Source organism: Pan paniscus, chromosome 10 (assembly GCF_029289425.2).
Source record: "Pan paniscus chromosome 10, NHGRI_mPanPan1-v2.0_pri, whole genome shotgun sequence".
Classification (NCBI taxonomy): domain Eukaryota; kingdom Metazoa; phylum Chordata; class Mammalia; order Primates; family Hominidae; genus Pan; species Pan paniscus.
In genome coordinates this window covers 132,895,465-132,921,908 of record NC_073259.2, presented here as the reverse complement: position 1 = coordinate 132,921,908, position 26,444 = coordinate 132,895,465, and the positions used below count along the sequence as shown (strand labels likewise).

At 51.0% G+C, this 26,444-nt stretch overlaps 1 protein-coding gene across 7 annotated transcripts in view; it reads left to right on the top strand.

The window, feature by feature from the left end:
• Nucleotides 1-26,444, top strand: part of SCARB1 (scavenger receptor class B member 1) — a 128,832-nt gene that overhangs the window by 65,138 nt on the left and 37,250 nt on the right. For all 7 annotated transcript variants that reach the window (XM_034934816.3, XM_063593769.1, XM_034934815.4 and 4 more), the window contains 4 exons: nucleotides 19,738-19,895; nucleotides 22,274-22,415; nucleotides 22,984-23,187; nucleotides 25,423-25,518. In XM_034934816.3, the coding sequence (XP_034790707.1) occupies nucleotides 19,738-19,895; nucleotides 22,274-22,415; nucleotides 22,984-23,187; nucleotides 25,423-25,518 (600 nt within the window). The remainder of the gene's footprint in view (nucleotides 1-19,737; nucleotides 19,896-22,273; nucleotides 22,416-22,983; nucleotides 23,188-25,422; nucleotides 25,519-26,444) is intronic.

Below are 26,444 nucleotides of genomic sequence, written 5' to 3'. Positions count from 1 at the left end.
TTTCTTTTCTTTCTTTCTTTCTTTCTTTCTCTCTTTCTTTCTTCCTTTCTTTCTTTCCTTCTTTCTTTCTTTTCTTTCTTCCCTTTCTTTCCCTCTTTCCCTTCTTTCCATTTGAAAATGCAAAATGATTGTTAGCTTGTGGGGTGAGTAGAAATAGGCATCAGGCTGGATTTGGTCCACAGGCTGTAGCTTGTTGAAACCTTTCTAAGAACAGAGAAGAATAATGTTTTTGCTTGAAAACAGCCAGCTTTATTGAGGTTGGGGTGTTTGAAAGAAGGCATATTCACTGTCTGACTTGTGTGGAAACAGTGGGGCTGGGATCAGCCCTGGTAGAAATTGTTTTTGTCCAAAAAAGCAAGTAGAGGTGGGCTGCCTAGAGTTCCCGTCATGCAGGTGCAACTGGGGAGCAGGATGAGGCCCTGATTTGGCGGGGAAGGAGAGGTTGTGCTTGATTCATCTCTGTGCCCGGGGACCAGGACTGTATGCACCTTCCAGCATTCTCTTCGCTGGTCTGAGCTCCTTACTTGCCATGCCTGTGCTGGGCCTTTACCAAGGCAGTGCCCAGCCTTTGGTGTCAGACCCAAGGTCAAGACTCTGTGCCACCATTGGGTTTGTGCTCTTGGGCAAGCGAGTGGTTTAATCTCCCTGTACTTCACTTTCTTCATCAGTAAAATGGAGACGAATTATTAGCTTTATTCTATTTTATTTTATTTCATTTTATTTTGAGACAGGGTCTTGCTCTGTCACCCAGGCTGGAGTACAGTGGCACGATCATGGCTCACTGCAGCCTCTATCTCCTGGGCTCAAGGGATCCTCCTGCCTCAGCCTTCCACGTACCTGGGTCTACAGGTATACACTACCACACTTGGCAAATTTTTAAACATTTTTTGTAGAGATGGGGCTCACTGTGTTGTGCAGGCTGGTCTCGAACTCCTGGGCTCCAGTGATCCTCCTGCCCCAGCCTCCCAAAGTGCTGGGATTACAGGTGTGAGCCACCACACCCAGCCTAATTGTTAGGTTTAAATAAATGAAAGCATTGCTTTAAATGGGATGCTTTGAGCTGGAAACAACATAAAACTTGCCTCCAGTGGCTTCTGTAATGCAGATGTTTACTGTTGTGCTTCCTGAGAGATGGGAGGTGGTGGTTTCCAGATGCATTCAGCAGTTCAGAACATCGTGCTCTGCCTCAGTAGATTTTGCCCAGTGGCTCTCCGAGGTGGTTGTACTGATGGACACTCTGGCCAGTGACACATGCGCGAGACCTCTGGTGCTTGCCAGTGTGTGCCAGTGAATACGTGTGATGTCCCTGAGCTCTTCCTGCTGGGTACCTGAGTCACTTGTGAATTGCATGTCCTCTTCCCCACTTCCTGCTCAGTCCACGAGGGCAGGAATCCTGTTGGATTAACTTTACCCCTGTAGCACTGATCGCCCGCTTTGGATGCTCAGGCAGGGTTGAAATGAATGAATGACTGAGTGAATGAATGAATGAATGAATGCCACGTTCTCATCGTATGTTACTATAGGACAGGGATTGCAAACTGTGCAGGAACATACATGGGGGAAGGGCCCTGGCATGAGGTGATAGGGAGTGGTGGGGCCCGTTGCAAGCTGGAGGGCACACCCCAACTGTGAAGCGGCCCCTGCTTTGCTCCAGCAGGCTGGGCCACGTGGCGTGCAGGCCCAGAGCTGGACATCACCGAGGTTCCCAAAAGAAGCCAGAAGGCAGGAATTTACCTGCTGGTTTAAGATACTGTCAACAGATTCAAATATTTTGAAATATCATGTGATTCAAAACCCATCTACTGGCCAAATCTGGCCCATGGGCCCAGTTTGTGGCATCTGGTTCAGGAAGAGACAAGACCTAGTTTGTGTTTTTTTTAGTGGGGGCGGGGAGGATGCGGTGTATAAGAAATTTTGAGTGAATTAAAAAAAATTTATGAAAAATTTCAAGGGCTGGGTGCAGTGTCTCACGTTCGTAATCCAGCTCTTTGGGAGGTTGAGGCGGGAGAATTGGTTTAGGCCAGGAGTTTCAGACCAGCCTGGGCAACATAGCGAGACCCCTACAAAAAATAAAATCTACAAAAAATGAAAAAATTAGCTGAGTATGGTGACAGAAGCTGCTGTGGTCCCAGCTACAAGGAGGCTGAGGCAGGAAGATGGTTTGAGCCCAGGAGTTCAAGGCTACAGTGAGCTCGGACTGCACCAGTGCACTCCAGCCAGGGTGACAGAGCAAGACCCTGTCTCTTAAAAAAAAAAATTCAAACATACATAAAAATAGACCGGTGTGATGGTCATGGGCCCTGTAACTTGCTGAGGAGATATCAAGTCTTGCCTTCTGCATGTGCCTCTAGTATAGCCACGGCACTTCATGGTGCATTGGAGTCTGGATGCTGGAGGGCTCACTAAAACACGGATCACCAGGCCCCAGCCCCTGAGTGTCTGAGTCGGCAGACCTGGCATGGAGCCTGGGAATCTGCTTTTTTATCGAGTTCCCAAGTGATGCTGATGTTGCTGGTTTGGAGGCCGCCTTTTTTTTGGGGGGCTGGACAGGGTCTTGCTCTGTTGTGCAGCCTGGAGTGTAGTGGTGCAATCACAGCTCACTGCAGCCTCGACCTCCTGGGCCCAAGCAATCCTCCTGCCTCAGCCTCCCAAGTAGCTGGGACTACAAGTACATGCCACCATGCCTGGCTATTGTAAAAAAATTTTGTTCTAGAGATGAGATCTTGCTATGTTGCCCAGACTGTTGAACTCCTGGGCTCAAGTGATCCTCCCATCTTTGCCTTCCAAAGTGCTGGGATTACAGGCGTGAGCCACCACGCTCAGCCAGGGACCACACTTCAAGAACCACTGCCCGAACGGGTACCTAGTAAACACCACCACAATGATAAAGCAAAAGAAGATCCCCAAGCATGACCACAGTACTATGCTCACACCAAAAGTCGTTTGTAGGGCAGTAATGAGGTTTGAAAGGTGGACCTGCTCCAGTGTTCAGAAATTGCCCGAGACCTCATGCCTGGAGTGGGAGGCTCTGCCTGGACCCTCAGCCCCTTGTTGGTTGGGCCCCTTTTGGGGGCCTCAGGGGCTGTGGCTCAGGGACCAGCACAAGGGACTGGCACCGGTGACGTCTGTTTCTGGTCCCGGCCCAGCCTGGAAGTTTCTGGGAACCTGAGGACCCTGGAGTGGTTCTGACCTCTGGCTGCCTCCCTGTCCCCCCGTGTGTCCCGTGGGAGCTCACTGGCTTGGGAGGCCTGCTTTTGACAAGACCCCTGGCTCTGGCCTTGCAGGGCCCCTCAGGCCCCTGCTGGCTGTTGCCTGCATTCTTCCTCCCGTGTGGCTGAGGATGAAGCTGGCTTAGCCCTTTTCAGGGCGGGCCTCGGTTTGTGTTTCTGGACACCCTCGTGTCACTGGCAGGAGGTCTCGGGAGTCACGAGGAGGCAGTGCAGGCAGCACGGGCACGTCCGCAGCCCAGAGGGCTTGCTTTTCAGATCCCAGCTGCAAGAACAAAGTGCCCCCGCTGAGCTGCTTGAAAGCAGCCGCGGGAGAGTGTCCTGCTCCGCAGATCATTCCCCGGCCCCGGGTTTCTCTTAGGACAGCTCAGGCCGAAACACAGCAGGGTTCAAAAGCGGGGGACGTGTGAGCATCCTGGGCGTGGAGCTTCCCATTAAAGAGGACACTGGGCTTCCTGCTGGGTCCACCTTGTTTCTAGTGAAGCCTGCCTTCTGGCCAAGATAGGGCTGTGGGGAGAGGAAGGGGTGCACGGGGCAAATGTCACACTCCCTGGTGCAGGGGTGTTCCCTGGGGTGGAGGGGGCTGTGTGGGAGGATGCTCTGGGGTCTCTGGGTTGGCAGGCTGAACAATGTCCCCAAAAGGTGCTGGCGTCCTGATCCCCAGGACCTGTGAATATGTGACCTTCCTCAGCAAAAGTGGCTTTGTAGGTGTGATTAAGTTAAGGATCTTACACCAGGCATGATGGCTCACACCTGAATTCCCAGCACTTTGGGAGGCCAAGGTGGGAGATTTTTGAGCCCAGGAGTTTAAGACCAGCTTGGGCAACATAGTGAGACCCCATCTCTATAAAAAATTTTAAAAATTAGCCAGGTGTGGTGGTGTGTGCTTGTGGTCCCAGTTATGTGGGAGGCTGAGGAAGGAGAATTGCTTCAGCCCGGGAGTTCGAGGCTGCAGTAAGCCGTGATCACACCACTGCATTCCAGCCTGGCAACAGAGTGAGACCCTGTCTCAAAAAAAAAAAAAAGTTAAGGATCTTGAGATGGGAGATGAACTTGGATTGTCCCAGGGGCCACGATGCTTTCACAAGGATCTTTGTCAGAGGGAGGCAGGAGGGTGAGAGTAGGAGATGTGACCGCAGAAGCAGGGGGTGGAGTGATGAGGGGACAGGAGCCAAGGAATGCGGAGGCCTCTTAGAAGCTGGGAAACGGAAGGCAATGGATTCCCCCTGAGCTCTGGAAGGAAGCACCCTGCCTGCACCGTGACTTTCATCCCATCTCAGGGGCAGTCCCAGTTTGGACTTCTCCCCCCGAGAACTGTAAGATAATAACTTTGTATTGATCTGAGCCAGTGTTAATTGTTAATTCTTACAGCAGCAGTGGGAAGCTAATACAATGAAAATGCTTCCATTAAAGCCAGGTCATTAACATGATAGTATAATCTGGTTTGGGTGGGCTTAAATAAAATATTTAAACTTAAAATAATGTTGTGTTAATATGTGAACTTTTGAAATTGTCAGTGTTTTTACAAAAAGACTTTAATGTTCTGGAAAAAGTATAAATATGGGGTGCACATTTTTTCCTTTTGCTTGAAGCTGTAATATGATTTGGTGAGGCACTGATTTGGCCCTCCCTGTATTGCCGCGACAGAGCCTGCTTGTTTTAAAATAACTTTCTGTTTTAGAACAGTTTTTTTTTTTTTTTTTTGAGACCAAGTCTCACTCTGTTGCCCAGGCTGGAGTGCAGTGGCACAATCTCGGCTCACTAGAACCTCCGCCTTCCAGGTTCAAGTGATTCTCCTTCCTCAGCCTCCCAAGTAGCTGGGACCACAGGTACCTGACACCACACCTGGCTAATTTTTGTATTTTTAGTAGAGACGGGATTTCACTATGTTGGCCAGGCTAGTCTCCAACTCCTGACCTCAAGTGATCCACCTGCCTTGGCCTCCCAAAGTGCTAGGATTCCACAGGTGTGAGCCACCGCGCCCGGCCTAGAACAGTTCGACTTTCAGAAAAATTGGGAAGATAGTGCTGAGTTCCCACATATCCCACAGCCAGTGTCCCCTGCTATTAACATCTTAAAGGAATGGGATACATTTGTTGCTACGAATGAACCAATGTTGATACATCAGTAATAACTAACATCCAGACAGGATTCAGGTTTCCTTCGTTTCTCCTTCGTATCATTTTCTGTCCCAGGACCCAATCCAGGGCCCCACATTGCGTTTGTCCCTCACGTTGCCTTAGGATCCTCTGGTCTCTGTGGGTTCTCAGACTTTCCTGGCTTTGGATGACCTGGATTGCGTTCCTGAGCACCGGCTAGGAATTTTGCAGGACGCCCCTCTGCTGGGATTTGTCTGTTGTTCTTCTATTGATTAGGCCCTAGTTCCGGGTTTTGGAAGGAAGATCGCAGTGACAAAGGGCTGTTCCCAGCACATTATGTCAACATGACCTGTCCCTGCTGCATGGGTCCTATCCTTTATTCCTTGTTACAGGTAAAGAAACAGGCACAGGAAGTTGTATCAGGCGCCTGCTGGTAGGTGGAGGATGGGCAGGGGGTTGAGGGGACAGGGAGTGGACAGAGCCCCTTTGCTGGTAAAGAGGGGACCCCAGACCTCTCACGTCTCTCCAGGGCCCCTGGTGGTCTCCTGGCTGGCCTCGCTGCTCTGCTTCAGAAATCAGATTTGACGGGGCACTGGGACCCTGATTGGGCCTTGGTGGCTGTAGGTGCTCTCTTATTAGAGACACCACTTGAGGGTGTATTGAACATCTGAAGAGTACCCACCCCTGGATCAATAATTTTTTGCTTTAGGCCAGGCGCAGTGGCTCACGTCTGTAATCCCAGCACTTTGGGAGGCCAAGGTGGGCCGATCACCTGAGGTCAGGAGTTGGAGACCTCAGCCTGGCCGACATGGTAAAACCCCATTTCTGTCAAAAATACAAAAATCAGTCCAGGCGCGGTGGCTCATGCCTGTAATCCTAGCACTGTGGGAGGCCGAGGCAGGCAGATCACCTGAGGTCAGGAGTTTGAGACCAGCCTGGCCAATTTGGCAAAACCCCGTCTCTACTTAAAAAAATACAAAAATTAGCCAGGTGTGGTGGCGGGCATCTGTAATCCCAGCTACTCGGGGGGCTGAGGCAGGAGAATTGCTTGAACCCGGGAGGCAGAGGTTGCAGTGAGCTGAGATCGCGCCACTGCACTCCAGCCTGGGTGACAGAGCAAAACTCCGTCTAAAAAAAAAAAAAATCAGCTGGGCATGGTGGCGTATGCCTGTAGTCCCAGCTATTCTGGAGGCTGAGGCAGGAGAATTGCTTGAACCTGGGAGGTGGAGGTTGCAGTGAGCTGAGATCACACCACTGCACTCCAGCCTGGGCGACAGAGTGAGACTCTGTCTAAAAAAAGAAAAAATTTGTTTTGCTTTAATTTTTTTTCTTTTTAAAAATTGAAGTATCAAATACATTAAGAAAAGTGCACAATTTCGGTTAGAGGTTGATGGATTTTCACCTAGGTATGCACGCTTGTAATGACCCCCTATACCAAGTGTAAACGGCTCCCCCGCACCCCTCCCTGTCAGTATCCACCCCTGAGGTCCTGCTGCCCCCACCTCTATCCCCATGGATTGGTTTTGCCATTCCCCGGGACATCACTTATATGGATTCATGCACGTGGTCCCTGTGTGTGATTTACCCTGTCATTGTGTGTCTCAATTGGTCATTCCCTTTTGTCGCTGGGTAGCATTCCATGGTATGAGTGTGTCCCCATTTGTCATGCATTCACTTGCTTGTAGACATTTGTGTTGTTTCCAGTTTTGGGCTGTTATGGGTACGGCTGCTATGAGCATTTGTGGATGATCTTTGTGTGGGTGCATGCTTTCATTTTTCTGGGACAAATACTGGGGGTGGGATTGCTATATTGTAGGGTGAACGTCCAGCTTTGGTAGAAAAAGTATATTCCACAGTGACTGCACTAATGCACTTCCACCAGCAATGTGTGAGCACTCTGGCTGCTCCACATCCTCACCAGCACTTGTTATTGTCAGTCTTTTTCATTGTAGCCATTCTGGTGTATGGCATGGGATCTCACTGTGAGTCCAGTGGACATTTCTCTGATGACTAAGCCACCCAGGGCTGGTGGGTGGCTCCAGGAAGTCACAGGAATCCTTTCTCCTATCTCCTGTTCTGCTCCGCCCTTCTTCATGTGTGGCTTTCATTCTTAAGGGTGCCTCATGATCCAAGATGGCTGCTCTAGCTCCATCCATTGTGACTGAATTCCGGGCAGCAGGAAGGGGGACTTATCAACAACTACATAGAAATTTCAGATATTGATAATGTCAGGGAGATAAAACAGGGTGATGAATACAATGTGATGGGGGAAGGGCTGCTTTAGGAAGAATGGTCTTTTCATCCATTTTGTTCACTATTGAAGTGCCCAGGCCTAGAGCAGAGCCTGCCATACAGTGGGGCTCAATAGAGATGGTTAAGGGATTGAAAAGTGCTCAGGGAAGGTCTCATGGAGAAAGTGACTTTAGACTTGAGAAGTGAGGGGCTCACTTTTGTGGGCATCAGGGGAAAGATTGCCCCTGGAGGAGCAAAGAGTCAGTGCAAAGGCCCTGTGGCAGAAACTTGCCTGGTGGCTCAGGAGCACAGCAAGGCCAGTGTGGCTGGAGCAGAGTGAGCGAGGCAGATAGGAATGGGGGAGGAGACTGGAGTGACTACAGGGAGCTGGGTTGTGCAAGACCTCATAGGTCACTGTCAGGAATTTAGATTCTATTCTGAGATAAATAGGGAGGCATGGGGGAGGTTTGAGCAGAATGACATGCTCTGACTTTAATCTTAAAAGGATAACTTGGATTCTGTGGGGAGAACGGGGCGGGGGGCAAGAGCAGAGGCAGGAAAACAGCGGGGAAACTACGGCACCCATCCATACAAGCCAGGATGGGGGCCAGGATGGTGTTGGAGAGAAGTGGATGGATTTGAGGCATGCTTTAAAGCGAGAGCAGCCCAGCCTTGCTGATGGAGGGTGCTAGGTGGGAGGAAAATGGAGGACTCAGGAATGACTCAACCTCTTCGCTTAAGCAACTTACAAGCGTGGGTTTCTTGTAAAAACCTTTTATTTTAGTCTTCTTACCTTAGTCCTTTAAAAATCAAAAGAAGTTGGAACATGAGCCAAGGGTGTGGTGTTCCCAAGTCCCAGATTGGATTAGCCTGTGTCGTAGTTGTTCCTGCATCTTAAGGCCCCATGGAGCTGGGGATGCCTGGAGCCCTGGGATTGAGAGTGTAGTCAGCCACTGACTGCTGGTCCAGAGTGGGCAGGGCCTGGCCTTGTCCCAGAACTAGGCTTCGTCTGGGCAAACTGGCTTCTTGGCTCATTTGGTCAGAGGTGTGTTTCTTGGAAGCCTGTTTTCTCTTCTCATAGGAGGAGGAATTAGACCTTGCAATTCAGTGGCCAGGTCAAGTTAATGATTCATTTGTGAAGCTCCCGTGCAAGGAGCCCAGCGGGGATGGCCTAGGAGAGAAGCGTGAGGGCACAGGCCTAGACGTGGATATGGAGCCTGGGGCTCTGTCTCTCCCTGCTCCTGTGACCTTGGTCAGGCGTTTGGCTTTGGAGCCTCAGTGTCTGCTTCGATGAGACGAGCCATTGAGAATTTAAGAGGTGAAGTAGGTGGAAGCGTTTCGCTACCTGAACAGGGCCGGGCAGATTGTCCAGACGATTCTGCTCCCCTGGTGTCTGAGGGCAGGGGCGTCTTAGGGCAGGGGCCCCATCGTGTTCATCCCTGTGTCTTTAAATTCCTAGCATAGCATCTAGCATGGGGCGGGTGATTGTACAGGGCATGAACTGCAATCCCAATGAGGTCAGAGCAGCCTCACTGTAGGCCGAGGTCGTTCCAGTGGGCTTCATGGAGGAGGTGGCACCTGGGCAAGCGGGGTGTTAGGTTTGGAGGTCAGGGGCCTCTCCAGGTGCAGGGGAGAGTGCTGTGGGTGGTAGGAAGAGAATGCTAATAATTAATATCTATGAAATCTTCATCTCATCCATCACACATTTACCGAGTTGTTGCCCCGGCCTAAACAGGCGGCACTCTCTGTGTATTAAAAAAAAAAAAAAAAAATCCCTTCTTAAGTATGAGCTGTTTAAAACACACAAAGGAGGACTAGCGTTACCACCCGGTAGACATTTCCACGTTGATTATATGGTTTCAGGTCTCACTTTTGCTCATTCACCCAGAAAATATTTACAGAGCTCCTGCAAGGTGCCAAGAGCTGTCCCAGGCCCTGAGGACAGACACATCGCCAAACAAAGCAGCTGAGGATCTTGCCCTTGTGGGTTTATGGCCAGGCAGGTGATACAGATGGAGAGCAATAAACCTGATAAGCTAATTATACCGTGTGCTCGAAGGCCACAAGCAGCATGGAAACAACACGGCAGGTCGGGAGGTCAGGAGTTTTAGGGGCAGGTTGGATGAGCCTTCTGAGAAGGGGGCATGTAAGCAGAGATTCGAAGGGGTGAGGGATTTGACCGCGTGTTTAGGAGGAAGCAGTGGGTGCAAAGGCCCTGGGGCAGGAGCGTGGCCTCTTAGACAGGATAGCAAGGAGGCTGTGGGGCTGGGCTGAGTAACAGACAGTGGTTGTGGAATGAGACCACCGCTTCTCCTGTTGTCCTTCCCAGCTTCTCCCCAGCCTCCCCTTTTCCCTAGTTTATAAGACAGGAGAAAAGGGAGAAAGCAAAAAGTTGGAAAGAAACAGAAGTAAGATAAATAGCTAGACGATCTTGGCGCCACCACCTGGCCCTGGCGGTTAAAATAATAATAATAATAATATTAACCCCTGACCAAAACTACTGGTGTTATCTGTAAATTCCAGACGTTGTATGAGAAAGCACTGTAAAACTTTCTGTTCTGTTAGCTGATGTATGTAGCCCCCGGTCACGTTCCTCACACTTACTTGATCTATTATGACCCTTTCACATGGACCCCTTAGAGTTGTAAGCCCTTAAAAGGGCTAGGAATTTCTTTTTCGGGGAGCTCGGCTCTTAAGACGCGAGTCTGCCGATGCTCCCGGCCGAATAAAAACCTCTTCCTTCTTTAATCCGGTGTCTGAGGAGTTTTGTCTGTGACTTGTCCTGCTACAGTTGGATGTGGGGCCAGAGAGAAAACAGGGGCCAGACCAGGCAGAGGGGCTTGTAGGCCAATGTTCGGACAGTGGCTCGTATGTTATTTTCAAGAAATAACATGTTCACAATGACAGTTAAAGCTTTTCCCACATCCCCAGCCCCCAGCCCTCTCCTGAGATTGTTTGCAGGTATCATTTCCCTGAATGTTTTTCTACATTTCCACATGGGTTTGTCTTCAGAAAGAATATAGAGTATTATTTCATGTGTTTGGAAAATTCACATCAAGAGGCCCATGTCAATTGTTTCTTTCTTTAGCCTTTTCTCCACTCAAGATTTTTTTTTCTTTAAAAATAAAAATTGAGGCCAGGTGCAGTGGCTGACACCTATAATCCCAGCACTTTGGGAGGCTGAAGCGAGTGGATCGCTTGAGCTCAGGAGTTCAAGACCAGCCTGGGCAACATAGTGAGACCTTGTCTCTACTAAAAGCAAAAAAATAAAAAAATAAAAAAATAGCCGGGCGTGGTGGTATGTGCCTTGTAGTCCCAGCTACTCAGGAGGCTGAGGTGAGAGGATTGCTTGATCTGGGGAGATCGGGAAGTCAAGGCTCTCCAGCCTGGGCAACTGAGCGAGACTCTGTTTCAAAATAAATAAATAATAAAAATTATGTATATTTAAGGCATCCAAATGCTGTTTTGCTATATACACACACATAGTGAAATGATTACTACAGTTAAGCAGATTAACATATGTATCTCCTCATATAGTCACCTCTTTTTTTTTTTTTTTTTTTTTTTGAGACAGGGTCTCGCTCTGTCACCCAGGCTAGAGTGCAGTGGGGTGATCACGGTTCACTGCAGCCTTGAACTCTCAGGCTCAAGTGATCCTCCCACTTAAGCCTCCTGAGTAGCTGGGACCACAGGTGCGCGCCACTGTGCCTGGCTAATTTTTGTATTTTTTATAGAGACGGGCTCCCTATGTTGCCCAGGTTGTTCTCAAACTCCTGACCTCAAGTGATCCTCCCACCTCGGCCTCCCAAAGTGCTGGGATTACAGGCATGAGTCCCGGCCACCTCTTTGTTTTTAGTGGTGAGAGCACCTGAAATCTGCTTCCAGTGTACAGTACAGTATTAATCACAGTCCTCGTGTTGTGCATGCAACCTCCAGACCACCCATCCCACATGACTGCAGCTTTGCGCCCTGTGACCTGCATCTCCCCACCTCCCCAGCCTCCGCCCCGTAAGCACCATTCAACTCTCTGTGTATTCAATGTCTTCAGATTCCTCACCTCTAAAAGACAAATCTGGAAGTATTTGTCCTGCAGTATTTGTCCTTCTGTCAAGATTCTGCCTTTGAGATATCTGCAAGTTGATGGCGTTTACTCACCGTGCAGCCACCGTGTGTGCAGAAGCCCAGCTTATCTTTGACTGAGAACCTGGCTGGGCTCTCTGTTGTTTTTCAAGGCAGGGTCTCGCTCTGTCACCCAGGCTGGAGTGCAATGGTGTGATCTCGGCTCACTGCAACCTCCGCCTCCCGGGCTCAAGCGATTCTCCCACCTCAGCCTCCCGAGTAGCTGGGACTACAGGTGCATGTCACCGTGCTTGGGTAATTTTTGTAGTTTTAGTAGAGATGGGGTTGCACCATGTTGGCCCGGCTGGTCTGGAACTCCTGACCTCAAGTGATCCACCCGCCTCGGCCTCCCAAAGTGTTGGGATCACAGGCGAGCCCCCGTGCCTGGCCCTCTGTTCTTTTTTTGAGGTCTGACAATTCTTCTGGCGCTTTCTTGCACACTTAGGAGAATCTTTCTAGGGCAGAGTTTTCAAACTGTCAGATGTGATCAGATTGTGGGTTGTGAAATAAGTGGGGTGGGTGGGGATCAGCTTTTTTTTTTTTTTTTTTTGAGATGGAGTCTCGCTCTGTCGCCCAGGCTGGAGTGCAGTGGCGCAATTTTGGCTCGCTGCAACCTCCACCTCCTGGATTCAAGCGATTCTCCTGCCTCAGCCTCCCGAGTAGCTGGGACTACAGGCATCTGCCACCACGCCTGGCTAATTTTTTTGTATTGTTAGTAGAGACAGGGTTTCACTGTGTTGGCCAGGATGATCTTGATCTCCTGACCTCATAATTCGCCCGCCCCAGCCTCCCAAGGTGCTGGGATTACAGGCGTGAGCCACTGCACCTGGCCTGGGATCAGCATTTTAAAAACAGAATGGAATAGGATGGAATATCAGAGGGGCGAATAATGGAGTCATAACGTAAGTTGCATCATGCTGGGAAGGTGCGTGTTCCCTTATGAGGCTTCTGGTGGGTGTGCAGGTCGTGGCCCTAGCGTGGCAGGAGCTGGGAAGCTGGTGCTCTGCACCATGTCTGAACAGGGAACCCACAGACCATGGGGCTTTGCTCACACCTGACCCGATTAGAAACTGTCCCAACTCCCCAGTGGCCTGACCCCCGCTGTGCACAGTGGTCCTGTTTCCAAACATCTTTGCCTGTAGTTGTTTTCTTGGATGTCCTAATTTTTGCTCATCTACTGGGAAATGATATCTCATTTTAATTTGGAGTTAATCTTTCTTTTTGAAATTGTGATTAAGATCCAGTTAACATAAAATTCACCAAAACCATTTACAAATGTACAGTTTAGTGGCATTTAGTGCGTTCGCAAGGTTGCGCAACCGTCACCACGATCTAGTTCCAAAGCATTCTCATTACCGTGTACCCATTAAGCAGTCACCCACCATTCCTTTCTCCCCCAGCCCCTGGCAACCACCAGTCTGCTGTCTCTGGATTTGCCTATTCTGGGCATTTCATAAGTGTGGTCAGACACTAAGTGTGGCCTTTTGACTGGCTTCTTTCACTCCATGTCAGGTTTTTGAGGTTTGTCCATGTGATGGCATGTGTCAGTGTTGCATTCCTTTCTTTTTCTTTCTTTCTTTCTCTTTTTTTTTTTTTTTGAGATGAAATCTCGGTCTGTTACCCAGGCTGGAGTGCAGCGGCGCAATCTCGGCTCTCACTGCAACCTCTGCCTCCCGGGTTCAAGCGATTCTCCTGCCTCAGCCTCCCGAGTAGCTGGGAATACAGTTGGCTGCCACCATGCCCAGCTAATTTTTGTATTTTTTTTTTTTTTTTTTTTTTAGTAGAGGCGGGGTTTCACCATGTTGGCCAGGCTGGTCTTGAACTCCTGACCTCAGGTGGTCCACTTGCCTCAGCCTCCCAAAGTGCTGGGATTACAGATGTGAGCCACCACACCCGGCCGCATTCCTTTCTTTAAAATTATTTTTTTTGGCTCTTTAAATACATTTCTTTTTTACGCAGTAGTAAACAGCCAACCCATGCATTCCTTTTTCTGAATGATTCAGATGCCGCTGTCTGGACAGACCATACTGCGTTCAGCCATTCATCTGTTGATGGACTCTTGGGTTGTTTTCGCCCATTGCGAACAGTGCTGCTGTGCACATTCTTGTACGTGTTGTTTTTTACACCCATTTTCAGTTCTTCTTGGGTCTGTTCTGGGGAGTGGAGTTGCAGGGTCATACGGTAACTTTGTGTTTGATCGTTTGAGGAACGGTCAGACTGGTTTCCACAGTGGCTGTTCCACGTTACACTTCTGCCGGCAATGCATAAAGGTTCCAGTTCCCACACCCTTGCCAACACTTGCTATTTTCCATGAAAAAAAATTCTAGCCATCCTGGTGGGTGAGAAGTGGTGGCCCATTGTGACTTTGATTTGGATTTCCCTGATGATGTCAAGCACCTTTTCATGAGCTTGTTGGCTATTTGTGTATTTTCTTTGGAGAAAGGTCTTTTCAAGTCCTTTGCCCATTTGCAGTTAATCTTTTATTTTTAAAATTTCACATTATAGTTTCAAAAGGGTTTTAGTGAAGTGTAGCACACGTATAGAAAAGCCCACATATAAAGGGAATAACACCATACATTTTTCAGTGAACATAGTACCGGGTAACCAGCAACCAGATCAGGAAACAGAATTTTCACCCCCTTATCCCCCAACCTCCCAGGTGACCCCTGTTCTGGTTTCTATTGATATGTTAGTCTTGCCTGTTCTAGAATGTCACATAAATGGGATTATATGTGTATGCACATATCTGCCTTTTGATCAACATGATTGCATTATATTTTAAAGGTAGTAATAGTATTCATTTTTAAATTATTTTTTACTTAAAATATTCCGGAGATTGTTCCATAGCGGTAAATATAGCATGTCATGGGTGGTGGAGTTGCTGTTGTTTTTTTCAGACAGGGTCTTGCTTTGTGGCCCAGACTGGAGTGCAGGCACATGGTCACGGCTCACTGCAGCCTTGAACTCCTGGGCTCAAGTGATCCTCCCAGCTCAAGTGGACCACAGGTGTGCGCCACCATGCCCAGCTAATATTTTTTGTATTTTTAGTAGAGACACGGTTTCACCATGTTGCCCAGGCTGCTCTTGAACTCCTGGCTTCAAGAAATTCTCCTGGCTTGGCCTCCCAAAGTCCTTGGATTACAGGCATGAGCCACCATGCCTGGCCTAATTTGATGAGTTGCATCAGATGTATACACTTCACCTATATGGCAACCAAAATCAAGATAGCTGGGCCAGTTCACGTCAGTCCCCTCCCTCCATCCCGGTCCCCGGCAGCCACTGGTCTGGCTTCTCTCTCTAGAGTATTCCCTTTCCCCGATGTCGCGGAAATGGTGTTGTGTAGTATGATTCTTCTTTTCTTTTTTTTGCTTGGGGTAGTGCTTCTGAGGCTCACCTGTGTTGTGGTGTTCATCCATGGTTGGTTCTTTTTGATTGCCAGGTAGCATTCCATTGTGTGGATATGTGGCAATTCATTTATCTGTTGATGGATATTTGAGTTGTTTCCAACTGTCAAATATGGATATATCATTCCATATTTGTTTTTGGTGAACATTCAGGCAAGTCACGCTCTTAAAGGCTTCCCAGCCTTTGCACAGGCTGTGTCCTCTGCCAGGCACTCCTCCACCATCTTCTTTTCCTAGCAAAGCCCAGCTTATTTTAAAATTCCCAGCTCAGATGTCCCCTCCTCCAGGCAGCCTTCCTGGGCTCAAAGGGGGAGGGAGTGGCGTCCAACAAGGGCTCACCTTGGCATTCTATCCCAACTCTGTGTTCCAGGGCCATGGTCTTTGACCTTGGGGGTGGTGGGGACAGAATCACAGAATCAGCCATGTTAGGCAAAAGGCCACAGTGTCCCCACCACTGTTATCTAATCAGCTGCCTGGTCTAGTGTGATGGAAAAAAGTCATCCTGCTGATCAAAAGCAGGGCAAAGTCCATCCCTTAACCCGGGTGGAGGTGGGGCAGAGGAGGAAGGGTCACTTAATGACTGCAGGGCTGACCCTCTGGTGCCCGGGGTCTTCAGACCTTGTTCTAAGCACTTTACCTCCATGGACTCATTCAAACCTCACAGCAGCCCATGAGGCGACACTCTCCTTACGCCCATTGTATGGTTGAGGAAACTGAGACTCGGAGAAGGTCAGTGACCCATCCCTGATCACCCAGTTGGACAGGGCTGCGCTGGGTCTCTGAAGATTCCCTTTGGGCAGTGCTGAATGAATGGGCTGAAACCCAGGGCCTGAAAGCCTCTTCTTTGGGGAAAGAGAGAGAGAGAGAGAGAGAGATTGAGACATGGACACGCGGCCGGATCCCATGACTTCTTGGTTTAGCCCTGATTCATCTTCAGAACCAGGCCAAGTGGCCAGGGGAGGAGGAAAGCATGGTGAGATTCCAAAGGAGAAAGGTATCTCCAGCCCAGCAGCCTCTGCTGAGAAACCAGGTGGGAGAGGGAGGCTGCAAAGGGAAATTGAGGCTGCGTGTGTGTGTGTGTGAGATGGAGTCTCGCTCTGTTGCCCAGGCTGGAGTGCAGTGGTGTGATCACAGATCGCTGCAACCTCTGCTTCCTGGGCTCAAGTCATCCTCCCACCTCAGCCTCCCAAGTGGCTGGGACTATAGGCACCTGCCACCATGGATGGCTGATTTTTGTATTTTTTGTAGAGATGGAGTCTCCATGCTCAGGCTGGTCTTGAACTCCTGTGCTCAAGTGATCTGCCTGCCTCGGCCCCTCAAAGTGCTGGGATTACAGGTGTGAGCCACCGCACTGGGCCTTGTTTTGCTTTTTTAAAAAAGCAGCTTTATTAAGGTGTGATTGATATAAAACAATGGCACATATTTAATATATGCAGTTTGATGGGCTGGTGTGTGCACACCGGGAAACCCGCCCCTGAGATCCAGGTGCTGAACATACCTGTCACCTCTACGGTTCCCTCCTGCCCCCCACTGTTTTCTGTGGTGAGAACATATAGTTCGTGCTCTACTCCCCAAACACATTTTCCAGGGTTCTGGGTTTTGATGCTGTGTTTTCTATGGGGGGAGCACCAGCAGCTGGATGTGTCCCCCAGGCTGGAGAAGGGGTCTGGCCTGTGGTGAGCAGGGTCCCCAGGGCTGCAGGGTCTGTCCCAGACAGAGGGACCTGCAGTGCATGGGCTTTGAGGCTGGGTGAAGGCCAGGACTGAAGGAAGGGCTGGGCGATCGGGGCCTGAGAGCTGGGAGGGGCTGGAGCTGGTGCCTGTGGGCTGTGGTCGCATGGGGTGGCGGGAGCCGCCATGGGGTGGGGAGGGCGTTACTGAGGGGGCAGGACTGCTCTTTGATCCAGCTCACATACCACCTCCCCCAGGAAGACCTCCCGGACTCCTCAGTGCCCTCCAACTATTGGTTGAATCTCTCTCCAGCCTTAGTTGTGCCTCAGTTTGCTAATCTGTAACATGGGGGTAATAATAGTGGAGGTGGCTGCCTCAAAGAGTCACGGTGCTGTTCAGAGGATGAGAACACAGTGAACAGCATCACCAGGCTCATGGCGCACCCCGGAAATACTCGCTTCTGTTACCTCATTAATATTGAGTTTCTGCGCCTTCGTTTGCACCTATGGGCTGCTCAGACCATAAGATGCTCCTTCTGGTGCTGGCAGCTGGGTAGGAAGACACGTTTATCAATAAACAATTATGGCACTTGAAGGCAAGTCTCTGATCTCCTGATTTTTCCAAGAGAACTCTGAAATCCAGATTTTACATTACATCTTCCAGTTTCTTGACAAAGAATTCAGCTTCTTCATTGACACGCCACGTAGGTCAAACTAGACACAGCTGTAGCTACAGTGTCACTAGCTCCTTCGTACAGATGAGAAACTTGAGGTTCACGGGCTGACTTGCCGAAGTGGCCCCGTGGAGTGCGACCCAGAGTCTGGCTGCCTCCAAATCTGCTCCTTCTGGGGGACATGGGGCTGGCCCTGACTGGCCAGCTCAGCTGTCTGCCTCCTGTAGAGCCTCTGCCTGTTGGTTCTGGCTGTCTGGGGACAATGGGGGCGGCTGTCCTTGTCTTAGAAGGCCATGTTCAAAAGAGGGTGGAAGGTGACGCAGCCGCCTGGCTTTGCGACATCAGCTCTAGTCTGATGGGCTGGGTCACTGCTGCCGGGCTCTGACGTGGTGTGGGCACTGAGGGGCCCGAGATATGTCCCGGCTGGGTTGAGGGTGGGGGTCAGGTGGACTGGGGGGGACCTCCCTGTGACACTGGGGCAGCGAATTATAGATCTAGAGGAGGAAAGCTGGCAGAGGAGTCCAAGTGGACCCCAGGCGTGTTTCCTATAGTCCCTTTAAGAAAACCATGTTTTTGCAACATTTTTAAATCAGGAGATTTCATATACATTTCTTTATTTCTGGTTTTCATGGAAAACTTCTGTGTTCTCATCTTCCGACTGGCTCACTCAGCCACACAGGGAGGCTCTCTCCCAGCGTCTCCCTACCACAGGGCCTTTGCACAGGCTGTGGTTGCTGTGGAATGTCCCCTGCACCCCACCTTCTAGATTCGTGAGCTCCCTTCCTCACTGCCTTCTGTTTTGATTTTGGGTCTAGGTTGTGTTTGTGTGTGTTCTTTTTCTTTCTTTCTTTTCTTTTCTTTCTTTTTTTTTTTTAATGAGACAGGGTATTGCTTGGACACCCAGGCTGGAGTACAATGGCGCCATTACAGCTCACTGCAGCCTTGACCTCCTTGGCTCAAGTGACCCTCCCATCTCAGCCCCCCAAGTAGCTGGGACTACAGGTGTGCAGCACCATGCCCAGCTACTTTTTTAAAAATTATTTTTTATAGGCCAGGCACAGTGGCTCATGCCTGTAATCCTGGCACTTTGGGAGGCCAAGGCAGACGGATCACTTGAGGTCAGGAGACCAGCCTGGCCAACGTGGTGAAACCCCACTTCTACTAAAAAACAAAAACAAAAACAAAAATTAACCAGGTATGGTGGTGGGTGCCTGTAGTCCCAGCTACTCGGGAGGCTGAGGGAGGAGAACTGCTTGAACCCGGGATATGGAGGTTTCGGAGAGCCGAGATCGCGCCACTGCAGTCCAACCTGGGCCACAGAGCGAGACTCCCTCTCAAAAAAATAAAATAAAATAAAAATAAATAAAAATACAAAAATTAGCCAGGTGTGATGGTGGGGGCCTGTAGTCCCAGCTACTCAGGAGGCTAAGGCAGGAGAATCGCTTGAACACAGAAGCAGAGGTTGCAGTGAGCCAAGATCATGCCATTGCACTCCAGCCTGGGCAACAGAGTGAGACTCCATCTCAAAAAATAAATAAATAAATAAATAAATAAAATTATTCTTTATAGAGACAGGGTCTTGCTATGTTGCCCAGGCTGGTCTCAAACTCTTGGGCTCTGGTGATCCTCCTACCTCGGCCTCCCAAAGTTCTGGGATTACAGGCATGAGCCACGGCGCCTGGCCTATATTTCACTTACGTGATGACTCTGTCTCAAATCCCAGTCTCTCCCCAATCCCTGCTGTGTTTTCTCTGTGCTCTGTCACGTGGCATGCGTTTTACCTGAGTTGTTTGGTGCCTGCCTTTCCTCCGCTATGGTAAAGCCCTCACATAGCTGGGCTTTTGGTCTGTCCTGGTCATTCTCCAATCCCCAGCTCTTAGAACCTGCCTGGCAGGTGGTAGTGCTCAGTGCGTGCTTGTGGAATGAATGAATGATCCACCTGGCCACACGGAGCCCATGTTTCTGCATGAGGCTATCCCTGCCCTGAGCCCATCCGCTACCCTGAGCTCCGGCGCTCCCTTTAGATGGTGCATGGGCCCCTGTTTACCACAGTCCCTTGACTGGTGTCACCTGTTGCTGTTAGGACATATTTTAAGATGCATTATGACAGCATGGATAGGTTGCCTGTTTAATTCCATAAGCTCCAGGTGCGACAGCCTCATGTGCGAAGGGCTTTCCCACCACCTCCTATCCCAAGCTCCCGCCAAGGAGCCCCTTCCCTGGCCGGGCTCGGGCAGCTGTTCCGGAGCCGTGTGGTGGGGCGTGGGGCCCTCATCACTCTCCTCACAAGCGTACTTGTCCCTTCCCCTGCAGAACGTGCGCATCGACCCCAGTAGCCTGTCCTTCAACATGTGGAAGGAGATCCCCATCCCCTTCTATCTCTCCGTCTACTTCTTTGACGTCATGAACCCCAGCGAGATCCTGAAGGGCGAGAAGCCGCAGGTGCGGGAGCGCGGGCCCTACGTGTACAGGTGAGGCTGTGTCCAGGTGAGGGTGGAGGGGCCGGCTGAGGCTGGGCAGGGGAGGGGTCTCAGAGTGGACGGGATGGGGAGGCTGCTGACTGAGCCCCAGAGATTGTTCCGGAAGCAGGCAAGTCATAGTCGGGGTAAGTGCTAGTCCCAGAGAAGTTTTTGTTTTAGGTTTTTTTTTTTGTTTTTTTTTTAGAGATGGGATCTTGCTATGTTGCCCAGGCTGGTTTTGAAGTCCTGGGCTCAAGCGATCCTCCTCCTCAGCTTCTCAAAGTGCTGGGATTACAGGTGTGAATCACCAGACGTTGCCTAGAGAGGTTCTTTATGGAGCAGGGAGGGACCAATGGTGTGGGTCTGGGTGGAGGGTGCATGTGTGAGTTACACACATACATACACACACATACATACATACATACACATACACACGTACATACACATGCATACACACACACACACACACACACACACATGCATGCATGACCAGGAGCAGGGACCTACCCCCCAAACCCTATCTGGGCCAGAGGACCGGGTGGGTCAGCACGGGAAGGGGTCAGCTGTTTGTGGAACATGCTGGCCCAAGGACCACAGAGTTGTGCCTTTGCTTTCTGCTTGTCCTGTACCTGGCTGTGGCCTAGGGGAAGTGACTTCATCCCTCTGAGCCTCAGTTTGCCCGTCTGCAGACTGGAGAGACACAAGAGCCCCTTCATGGGGTCACCGGGACACTCAGGATGCACTCGGAGCTCTGAGACGGCTGGCGGATGTGCCTGTTACAACTCCCTTACCTCCTGGCGTCTTCATAGCACCTCCCCTCCCCCACACCCCCGCTTCCCAGTTCACAGACAGGGGAGCTGACTTGCCCCCGGCACACGGTGTTCCAGGGATGGGGCGGACAGAGGGTGTTCCCGCTGTTGGAGACCCACGGTCTGGTTCTGGGAAAGCCAAGATGGAAACCCAGCAAATGTGCCTGAGGTTTGGGAGTGGGAAACATGAATCAGCTGCTGCATTCCGTTCACTCATTCACTCATTCGCTCGTTCATTTAACAGATGTTTATTGAGCACCTGCTAGGTGTTGGCTGCCGTTCTAAGCACAGGGGACCCAGCAGTGGACAGAATGGGCAAAAATGCCAAAGCTCTCTATACTCCTTCATTCTGTGAGCACTGACTGAGCACCTCCTGTGTGCTGGGGGCGCAGGCAGACCAAGGCCCTGCCTCACCAAGCTGATGTTCTGATGGGGAGAGAGTAAAGAAGTGGACAAATAAGGGGAAATCAGGCAGCCATCAGTATTGTGCAGACAAAACAGTGTGAAGCCGGAGTGCAGGAGGGAGGGTGGCCTTGGGGCTCGGTCTGACTGGAGGGTCGGGAGCACCTCTGCAAAGGGACACTCACTGGACCCGCATGGTGGGAAGAGGCCCTGGGGAGAGAGAGTCCCGGGCAGAGCATGTCCAAAGGTCTGAAGGCTGGGAACAGAGGCCTGTGCGGCTGGGGTTACGAGGGAGGGAGACAGTGGAGAGACGAGGCCTGAGCCTTGCTGAGGGCCTCAGAGGTCGCGTTAGGAGCCTGATTTTAACCTGCATGCAAAGTGGGGTTGTGGTCCAGAGCATGGCACGATCTGATTTCTACTTTTTTTTTTTGAGACGGAGTCTCTCTTTCACCCAGGTTGGAGTGCAGTGGCGCGATCTCGGCTCACTGCAACCTCCGCCCCCCAGGTTCAAGCGATTCTCCTGCCTCAGCCTCCCGAGTAGCTGGGATTACAGGCATCTGCCACCATGCCCAGCTAATTTTTGTATTTTTAGTAGAGACAGGGTTTCACCATGTTGGGCAGGATGGTCTTGAACTCCTGACATCAGGTGATCTGCCCACCTTGGCCTCCCAAAGTGCTGGGATTACAGGCATGAGCCACTGTTCCCGATCTGATTTCCACTTTTCAAAGATTCTTCTGGATGGTGGAGAGTGGCTTGGAGAGATGAGAGATCATAAGGACAGCAGCAGCAATAGTCACGGCAGCTGATGTTTACCTCGTGCTTTCTCTGCACCCGGCGGCTGTGTTGATTGCTTTCCGGGTATCTGATTGCTTAATCCCCACAGCTGCCCTGTGAAGTAGGGCTTGTGATTACTTCCTTTTGTAGATGGAGAGGCGATGGCCGTGTTGGGTGAGGGAGAGCAGAACGAGGCCGGGTGGGCGGCGACACCATGTCCTGCAGTGGGCAGGCGGCGGGAGGGACAGACTTGGCGGAGGGGCCGAACTCAGCTTTGGCTGTGGGGCCGGAGGTGTGCACAGACGTCCAGGGCCCCTGGTTCCCAGGCAGGCACTGCAGGCGAGTAGAAGGGAAACGTCCCATGCAGCGGGGCGGGGCGTCTGATCCACTGGCTTCCCCTACAGGGAGTTCAGGCACAAAAGCAACATCACCTTCAACAACAATGACACCGTGTCCTTCCTCGAGTACCGCACCTTCCAGTTCCAGCCCTCCAAGTCCCACGGCTCGGAGAGCGACTACATCGTCATGCCCAACATCCTGGTCTTGGTGAGGCTGCCCTGTGGCCCACGCCGCCTCGCACCCTGACCTCGTCCCCTGTCTCTCCTCCCGCCTGCCCCTTGTGCAGAGAGCAGTCCCTGAGGTGGTCGGAGCATGGGGACTCACGCCTGGTGGGTGGCTTTCGGCCCTGTGCTGTCTCCACCACCCCCAGTGGGTTCTGAGTTTCCCAGGTGGGTCCACCTGTCTTGGTTTGGAAGTCCTGGCCAAAGTACTTTTTTTTCCCTTTTCAATTTACATTTTTTGAGATCTCCAAAAGGGGCTGTCTTGTTGAGGGCTGAGCCACAGGCCCGCCTCTGGGACTGGGGCTGGAGTTCACTTAGCCTGAGTCCAGTGGGGTGCAAGGGGGAGAAGGGGTTCTCGGGAGCACATGTGGCCTTGGCACTGGAGGAGCAGAGGGTGGTTCTGGTGTCCCAGACGCCCCACGTGGCCACTCCAGGGGCCTCCTGCACCCCAGCATTTCCCTTCATGGGCTCTTTGCTGTGAGGCCCAGCTGGGGCCAAGGGAGGATGGGCCAGCCACGTCCAGCCTCTGACACTAGTGTCCCTTCGCCTTGCAGGGTGCGGCGGTGATGATGGAGAATAAGCCCATGACCCTGAAGCTCATCATGACCTTGGCATTCACCACCCTCGGCGAACGTGCCTTCATGAACCGCACTGTGGGTGAGATCATGTGGGGCTACAAGGACCCCCTTGTGAACCTCATCAACAAGTACTTTCCAGGCATGTTCCCCTTCAAGGACAAGTTCGGATTATTTGCTGAGGTACGTGTGGCCTGGTGAGAAGCCAAAGATTCAGGCCTGTGTCCTGTCTTCCCCTCACACAGCCTGGACACTGGTCACCAGCTTGCTTTGTAGCTGGCTGGGGATCTAGTGACTGTGGGTTGTAAGTGACTGAGAACCTGACTCAAACCGGCTTGAGTGAAATGGGGAATGTTGGGGCTCATAGAACTGAAAATGCTAGGGTTGGATTCAGGTACAGCTTGATCCAGGCTCAAATGATGTGACTGGGCCTTAGCTTAGCAAATTGGAGGCTTTGCTGGAGGAAGGGGACATGGCTGCTGGGGAGAAAGATCACAAGCTGACTCTTAATCTTGACTCCTGGCAACCTGGTAGGGTCACTGACTGGGCTTCGGAGCCAACATCTCGTCCATGGAGGGTCTGACCCTGACCTTGGCTCCCTCACCGCAGGTTTCACTGAGTCCTTGGGACTGCTCCAGCCTCAGCCATCTCTTTGGTCTCTGCTGATCAGGGTAGAGTGCTGGGGGGATATCGTGGTGCTGCATGTGATAGATACTCAGTACGTTTTTGTCAAGGGTGACGGGCTCCTGTCGTGTGGGTAAATTAGCAAGTTTGGGCTAAGTGGCATGATGCTGTAAAAGCATCTTGTAAATCCTGAAGTGCTTTGCAAATGAAAGTTATTACAAAGTCCCTAGTTTAGTATAATCTACGTTTGACTGCATATAATGAAAACCTCACAAGAAAAGTCTAGCGGTGGGCTGTTCAGTGTTGGTGTGGTGGCTTCATGGTCTTAAGTGATCTGGAAGCCTTCTACTACTCTGCTCTGCCATCCTTGGCATGTGGTTTTCATCCTCAAGATAACCTCATTGTCCAAGTTGGCTGCTAGAGTGTCAGCAATCACATCACATTCCAGGCAGCACAGCAAGAAGGAAAAAATAATGGGGCTTTGGGGAGCAGATGGAGGAACTGGGAGTAAAACAGCATGTCCCAGTTTCCTCCCTCTTAGGGAGGAAGAAAACCAATGTCCACTTCCTTTCTATTGGCCAGAACTGAGTCACATGGCCACACCTAGCTCCAGGGGAAGCTGGAAAGGTAGCCTTTTAGCTGGGTGTGCTGATGCTCTGAGTATGGTTTGGGTTTTGTATGAAAGAGTAAGGAGAGATTGGGCTTTGGGTAGTAACTGGCAGTTTCTGATGCTCTCCGTCCATTATAATGATCATTTAAGGATCCTATTGGGTGAGCATTTATTAATAATAACAATAATAATGAAAATAAAGACTATCATTTTGAGCTCTTACTGTGTCCGGTGCACTGTACCTGGCCGTTTTTGCACATGAGTCCCTTTAATGCTCCCCTTTGTAGTGGCTCTGGTTATTCTTGGCTCCACATGGGCAAGTGACAGACACACCCGGGAGGCTGGGCTGGGGCCTTGTGCTGGGTCCTGCTCTGGAGGTCTGTGATGGGTGCAGTCACTCAGCCGGGCAACCTTGGAGCTCCTCAGTGTGCTCCACCCTGCAAAGCACTTCTAGATATTTCCTTCAGTCACTCATACCACTTTGTGCTTTGCATGTCTTTGGGATTAGAAACCAGCTTCTGGGAAATGCTCTCGGAGCACCAAAGCCTGGGCCCCACTATCAAGAACCTCGATGGGTTAGGACAGGCCAGGTTTTGCTGCTGTGACAAGCAGCCCTGGAATCTCCATGGCTTAGAACAACCAAGACTTATTCCTTTGCTTGCACTCCACGTCCAGTGTGGGTGACTGGGGCACCCGCGCTTGTGGTGGTCACTTGGGGATCCAGGCTGAGGGAGGCTCTGTCTTGACACATACCTCCTTGGCTGCTATAGCAGCGGCAGAGAGCCTGGTGAAAGGCGTGTGCACAGTCCTTAAAGCATCCCCCCAAGTGACATGCCACTTCTCCTTTTTCATTGCTCAGGGAGCTGACCTGGCCATGCTTTATTTTATGCTGGAGTAGGGTGTAGTGGGGGTGATCTGCCATTTACCTGGGAGGAAAGCCAGACTCTCCTGGAGTTAGGAAGGGAGGGTGGGACACTGCAGCCACAGAACCCGGGACCATTCCTCCTAGAAAGCTCCCAAGCCTCCTCTCGGTCCCCAGACACTGGGCATGTGGCAGTGAACCAGATGCTGGGGGCCCTGTCTTTCTGGTGGAGGGGGAGGAGGGCTCAGCCCAGAATGTTCAGACCAGGCCGGCTCAATGGCAGGCCCAAGCCTTACGATGCTGTTCCCTGCTGTGTCTGTAGCTCAACAACTCCGACTCTGGGCTCTTCACGGTGTTCACGGGGGTCCAGAACATCAGCAGGATCCACCTCGTGGACAAGTGGAACGGGCTGAGCAAGGTGAGGGGCGAGAGGCGAGGGCCCCTGTCGCCAGGGAGAGGGGAGGGTGGGCCGGGACGTGGCTGCTCGGGAATGGCAGGGACCACAGAGCTCCTTCTTCCCTTGTCGTGAAGAGGGTGCTGGGAGGATGAACACTCTTGAAGTTGGAGGAGGGATTTTACCTTTGGTTAAAGCTTGACCAGCCAGAGGGGCAGGTGGGGTTAGTGATTGCTTACTGAGCTTACTGAGCACCTGGCATCTGCCGGGAACTGAGTGCTTTCTTCCTTTCGATTCTTTACTTACAAAAATGTTTTGAAGGCCGGGCGTGGTGGTTCATGCCTGTAATCCCAGCACTTTGGGAGGCCGAGGCGGGGGGGATCACCTGAGGTCAGGAGTTCGAGACCAGCCAGGCCAACATGGCAAAACCCTGTCTCTACTAAAATACAAAAAATTAGCTGGGTGTGGTGTTGCATGCCTGTAATCCCAGCTACTCATGAGCTGAGGCAGGAGAATCGCTTGAACCCAGGAGGTGAAGGTTGCAGTGAGCTGAGATCACGCAATTTCACTTCAGCCTGGGTGAGAAGAGTGAAACTCGGTCTCCAAAAAAAAAAGAGAAGAGATTCACATTACAAAATAAAACAAGAGAGGGAGATAAGTGCCCTTAGTATCACCTTCCACCCCTACCCCTTGCCCCAGAGGAAACCCGCAGTTATCAGTTTGGGATATATCTTCCCATCCGTTTTTACCCATGTGCACACCTGTATGTACGCAGAGAAGTACGGAATTGTTTCTTCTTTGAACATCATGAAATCATACTACGTGCATTGTTTTGCAACTTGCTTTTTTCACCTTCGTGACCTTTTCTCAATATGTGTGAAAATGACGGTGTGACTTCCCACTCCCCACTCCCCGTGGTAGTTACTGCAAAGACCCTGAGGGCTAGGGAC